Raw genomic sequence first — 6,437 nt, forward strand, 5'->3', positions numbered from 1 at the left:
CCAACAGCCATAAGTCGCGTGCTCTCAGAAAAAAATGAACTTTCAAAAAGTAATGTACTTTAAACTTCTATGTACATCAAAACAGTTCAAAAAGTACAGAAATACGCAAAGTGATACCCGACAGACCGACCGACCGACAGACCGACCGACATAGTGAACTATAGAGTCACGTGCACGTCTAAAAACGAAATGAAACGCTTCTATTGGGCCGTAGCATCATGAGACAAACTTTTAGTCGCGGGGGATACGCATAAGGTAAAACAAACGACCGATTGAGGGCTCACTACTTTTTAACGTGGATGTAAACATCATATTCTTACTCGTCTTCAAGGAACAACTTCAACTCCAGTTATAGAGTAATAGAGTACAATAATGTAGACATAAGAATTAGCCAATTTGCAGATGACACTGTGTTTTTTCTCAAAGACCAAAACTCAATTAAACCGATTATAGATATACTGGATGAATTTTCTATATATTCTGGACTCAGAATTAATTATGAAAAAAGTAACATTACGAGAATAGGATCGTTAAGAAACTGCGACTATAAAACGCCATCTGAGAAAAGTATTTCATGGACCAAAGGCCCAGTAAAATACTTGGGTGTTAATATTTCTTGTAATTTTAATGATATTTTCAGACTCAATTTTCCAGATAAGGCTAAAAATGCTGAACAAGTATTAAATATGTGGAAACAACGCTCACTTACTTTGTTTGGAAAAGCAACTATTATTAAGTCACTGTTTCTCCCGATATTCACGTATGTTTTCTCAAATTTACCAGACCCACCCGATTGTTTCCTTCAAGATATTCAAAGTAAAATTTTTAAATTTATATGGAACGGAAAACCCGATAAAGTCAAAAGAAAAGTCATGCTTAACAATTTTGACGAAGGAGGGTTAAAAATTTGACAACAAACTTAATTGGAAAAACCTTTTCTCAAATTTACACGCCTGTACAAATGACACTAAGCTAAAAAATGTTCAATTTAAATTTATTCATCGTATAATTTATACAAATACAATGCTCTTTAAGATGTCAAAGGTCGATTCACCAATGTGTAGTTTTTGCAAGGAAAAGCAGGAAACACTGCTACATATGTTCTTTGAATGTGATCTGGTAAAGAAAATTTGGGAAAATGTAAAACAATATATGTATCGAAATATCAACAATAACTTAATTATCACCAAAGAAAGTATATGTTTTGGTTTTGGAAAAACACACAGTGATGCAAACATTTTAATTTTAATTACAAAGTGGTACATATTTAGTTGCAAAATCAAAAAACAATTACTTAATTATAATCATTTATTTCATATTTACCAAAAATACAAGGCAACCATATTATTAGCAAAATGATTATTAAGTGTATTTTTGCGATACATTATTTTGTTTTCTTTAATTTCATTACTCTCTTATTTTTGAGAGAGTATTATTTCGTTGTAATAGTTACGTTGCCTTTATATATTAATTTTGTATTATGTATGTGATGAAATGAAATAAAAAAACAAAACAAAAAACAAAACAAAACATCATATTCTTACTCGTCTTCAAGGAACAACTTCAACTCCAGTTAATAATGGCTCTACAATCACTCCTTCTCATAAACACAGCAAATGGAGATGATAGAAACGCTTGCTTCTGCAACAGCATAATTCAAGTTCTACGAAGAACTTACTCAATTAGAAACCATATTGTGCAAGCTATGACTAGTCATTCTCTCAAATGTGAATTGAAAGATATTTTTCTTGCTCAAGGAACTTCAGAAATAAAAAGTGCTGCTAAAATTCGGAAATTGATTGGTGGGGACTTTGCAGTAGGCACACAGCAAGATGCCAAGGAATTCATGGATACTCTCATTCAACGGTGTTATCCCTCACACCAAAATCCCTTCAGATTCACTATGAAAAATCAGTTTCATGCACTAAGAACTTCTCACTGTTCTTCTTGTGTTCAAGACCCAATAAGTGACAGATCGTTTTCTCTTCATCTGCCTCTTGAGAATGAAAAAGAAACAACACCAGTAAGACTCCAAGAAATGATAAATCGCTATTTCAGTCCAAGCACTGTAAATAAGCGCTGCAGTAAATGTTCAAATCCATCTGAACAGAACTTTACTGTTCATAAACAGTTCACAGAGTCTGGACCATACTTGTGCATTCAACTTTTAAGGTTCAACAATGCTCTTAAAAAAATGAATCATTTTGTAAAGGGTTCATTTGAAATCGCCGTACAGAATGTTAATTACAAACTAATAGCTGTCATCAATCACCAAGGACTATTCCATAGTGGACACTACTATTCTTTGCTGGAGTGTGCTGGAGGATGGTATAAATGTGAGGATGCCAAGTTTCCTGAGAGAATAGCAGAAAATTCAGTTTTCTCTGTTCTCAATTATGTTTACATTTTTGAGAAAGTTTCTGAACTCGGAGCAATCCAAAATCGATCATCAAACACTACAACACAACACTCTACTATTTTTATTAAAACTGCTTCAATTGTTGATGCTCCTGAAAAGAGCTCAAATACACAACTTTGTTCTGGTCCAAGTAACACACACAACAAAGTTAAGACTACAATTAATGTTTTGTCAGAAGACTCTGATGAGGAGGATTTCATTTTCATTACTCATCCTCCTAAAAAAAATCAACATTCTTTTTCCAATTTACCAAAAGATATTAGTAGTTGGTTCAATGATGGAAAAACTGAGCCAGACAGCATTTCAAATGTTTCAAGTGAAGTTATACAAAAAGCATCTGATGCCAAATCTTCAAAAAAAATATCCACCTTAATATCTGATAACAAGTCTAAAAATTATATTGGTCAATATACAGATGACTTTGAAACAAGAATCTACAGTCACAATGTGAAAAGCTGCTTCATTCAACTGGGCTCAAGAGTTGATGAACAGACAAAACTTTCATCTTCCACAGAAACAATCAGCATTTCGTCTGAAAACTCAGAACAAAATTCATCAGCTACAAACTCTTCTGAATCCAAACTCCAAAAACAGCCAAGGAATGGCTTGGGTGCATATACTGATATTCATGGAACAAGAATCTTTATGAAGGCCTGCTCTGTGAACCTAGGACAAAGAATTCAAAGTGATGACTTATCTAACAAACTCACAACCAAAGAAAATTTGGAAAAGTGCATTGGCTGCAACAGAGCATTTAAAAGAATCATTAGACATTTGCAACAAAAATCCACATGCAGAAACCATTATGATCTTGAGAAATTGAAAAGTGAATCAATGTCAAGGAGAAAAAAAAAAGTACAAATAAATAAGAAAAACTATCGTGAAGCAAAAAGACATGAAAATGAAAGTCTGTACAAACAGAAATCTGCAGCAGTAAAACAAAACCAAAGAGAATCAGAGAGGCAAAAAAATGAACAATCCTTTCGGCAAAAAAGATCAAAGGAAAAGCAAAGTGAAAGAGTTTCAAAGAGTCAGAAGAATGAAACTTTGTTTAAACAGAAACTAGCAGAAGAAAAACATAAGCAAAGAGAATCTGAGAGACAGAAGAATGAAACGTTGTTTAAACAGAAACTAGCAGAAGAAAAACATAAGCAAAGAGAATCTGAGAGACAGAAGAATGAAACTTTGTTTAAACAGAAACTAGCAGAAGAAAAACATAAGCAAAGAGAATCTGAGAGACAGAAGAATGAAACGTTGTTTAAACAGAAACTAGCAGAAGAAAAACATAAGCAAAGAGAATCTGAGAGACAGAAAAATAAAACAGCTTTTAAGCAAAAAAAGGCAGAAGAAAAGCAAAGTGAAAGAGTTTCAAAGAGTCAGAAGAATGAAACTTTGTTTAAACAGAAACTAGCAGAAGAAAAACATACGCAAAGAGAATCTGAGAGACAGAAGAATGAAACTCTGTTTAAACAGAAACTAGCAGAAGAAAAACATAAGCAAAGAGAATCTGAGAGACAGAAAAATAAAACAGCTTTTAAGCAAAAAAGGGCAGAAGAAAAGCAAAGTGAAAGAGTTTCAAAGAGTCAGAAGAATGAAACTCTGTTTAAACAGAAACTAGCAGAAGAAAAACACAAGCAAAGAGAATCTGAGAGACAGAAGAATGAAACTATGTTTAAACAAAAACTAGCAGAAGAAAAACACAAGCAAAGAGAATCTGAGAGACAGAAGAATGAAACTCTGTTTAAACAAAAACTAGCAGAAGAAAAACATAAGCAAAGAGAATCTGAGAGACAAAAAAATAATACGGCTTTTAAGCAAAAAAGGGCAGAAGAAAAGCAAAGTGAAAGAGATTGTAAAAGACAAAAAAATGAAACAGCTTTTAAGCAAAAAAGGGCAGAAGAAAAGCAAAATGAAAGAGAGACAGAGAGACAAAAGGATGAACAGTCATTCAAGTTGAAACGTGGAGATGAAAAACAAAAAGGTAGACTGAAAGGTGCTGATTCAGCATTCAAACGGAAACAAGCATTTCTTGAATCAATTCGAGATGGTAGGACATACATATGCATTTCATGTCACCGCAAGTTATACAAGAATGGTGTTCATGCCTTAAGAAGTGATTGGGAATCTGAGCTAGAAGACCATCATCCCGGATATAAAGAGAAATGCCTTGGACCAATAATAAGAAAGAAAATGCCCCGTCCTCACAAACCTAACTCTCCTGATGATCAAAGTTCTGACTTTATTTGTTTCACTTGCCATACATATATGATAAAAGGCAAAATGGCTCCGATGTCCAATCAAAACAATTTACAATTAGTAGACATCAGCAATCATCCCGAGTTGAAATTAAAAGATTTGGAAAACCAGCTGCTTGCTCGGAACCTAATCTTTCAAAAGATAAAACTTTTGCCAAAAAGTAGGTGGAATGCAATGATTGACAAAACTGTCAATGTGCCTATACCAGAAGAGGAAATAAGCGACACAATTGAACACCTCCCTCGAACTCCAAAAGAGGCTCATGTTATACCAGTGCAGCTGAAAAGAAAAAAGAGCATGAAAAACACAGGAATATGTTAACTGTGAAAAAATCATTAAATGCAATGAAAGAATGAAAAGCATGGGAAATCGTTTCTATCAGGATGTAAATGCAAATCTTGAAGAATACACAAAGAAATGTCATGAGGCAGATGATGAGAACTTTCTCTTCTCATCAGTAAGTAAAAAAGATGCCAGTAAAGAAAATCTTCATGCAGAAGAGGCTTTCAGTGATATGGATTCATTTGAAAAAGAATTGTTTGAGCCTAAGTGTGACAATCAAGATGACAGTGACCAGAACCCTAGTGGAGGCTATGAGAAAGTGTCAGATGGCCAAGATGAACAAGAAAATAAAGAAGAAAAAAAATTCATTGAAAAAGACTCCATCAGGAAGCACCAATTCAATTATAACTCCAGCAGTTGCTTTGGGGAAAATATGCCAGAAATCAGCGCTAAAAATAAAGTTGATGATTACAAACCTCTTGTCTTAGCTCCAGGAGAGGGAAAAATTCCTACAGATTTTCCTGAAAACTGGGAAGCTTTATCATTTCCAACTCATTTTCCTAATGGGAGAAATGATAAAGATGAGGAAAGACAAGTTAAGCTCAGAGATCCATTTTACTTCACTCAAAGGGCAATGAATTATGACCCCAGATTTGCAAATGATCCAGCTTATATCTTTGCAGCTAATGCCTATACTGAAAAGAAACAAATCAACAACAATATCAGTTTGGCCTTTCAAAGAGGAAACAAGAGACTCTCTAGTAGTGGTCAATTAACCTACACATTAGATGATCCACACATGGTTCTTGATGGAATAAAAAACACTCCCAAATACTGGCAAAAGGCAAGATATGAGCTGAACGCAAAAGTTGAAAATCTTGGACCTTTTGACATGTTCTTTACATTGTCTTGTGCTGATATAAGGTGGCCTGAAAACTTTACATCCATATTAGATGGTCACAACTTAATCTATGAAAACACACATGGTGAGGAACCGTTGATGGACAATTGACCACTAAAACTACAGAATTGAATTCCAGTTCAGAGGAGCTCCACATACACATGGAGTTTTATGGGTGGACTGGAACAAAGTAACCCAGATTCCAAAACAGCATGTTGAAAATTTCAAACAAGCCAAAACACTGATAAGATCCAACAGTGAACTGTCTGATCAACACAAAGATTCTATGGCAATGATAGCGGATCATGCTATATCTGTGTCACTGAGAGATTCCTCTGTGTCTGAAATAGTGAAAGAAGTGCAAGTTCATCACCATACTAACAAAGCCTGCCGAAAGTATGGAACAACTTGCAGATTCAACTTTCCTAAGTTTCCAACAAGAAAAACTTTGATAAGTTCACCCTCTAATTATGCTTTTAACAGTGAAGAAGAGAAAAACTCAAAAATGACAAGGTACAAAACAGTCTTAGATGCCGTAAAAGAGATCCTAGAGGATGATGATAAGATGAAAAAAGTGTG

At 34.4% G+C, this 6,437-nt stretch overlaps 1 protein-coding gene across 1 annotated transcript; it reads left to right on the plus strand.

The window, feature by feature from the left end:
* The first annotated feature begins 1,364 nt into the window (after positions 1-1,364).
* Positions 1,365-4,996, plus strand: LOC140055428 (uncharacterized). Its single transcript, XM_072100767.1, has one exon. It carries the CDS (start codon positions 1,580-1,582, stop codon positions 4,994-4,996), a length of 3,417 nt encoding a protein of 1,138 aa, XP_071956868.1. The 5' UTR covers positions 1,365-1,579.
* The last annotated feature ends 1,441 nt before the right edge of the window (positions 4,997-6,437 follow it).

Source organism: Antedon mediterranea, chromosome 7 (assembly GCF_964355755.1).
Source record: "Antedon mediterranea chromosome 7, ecAntMedi1.1, whole genome shotgun sequence".
In the NCBI taxonomy this organism is placed as follows: Eukaryota; Metazoa; Echinodermata; class Crinoidea; order Comatulida; family Antedonidae; genus Antedon; species Antedon mediterranea.

Excerpts from the sequence above, each read along its gene's own strand:
- LOC140055428 (XM_072100767.1), top strand. The coding sequence starts at position 1,580 with ATGGCTCTACAATCACTCCTTCTCATAAACACAGCAAATGGAGATGAT.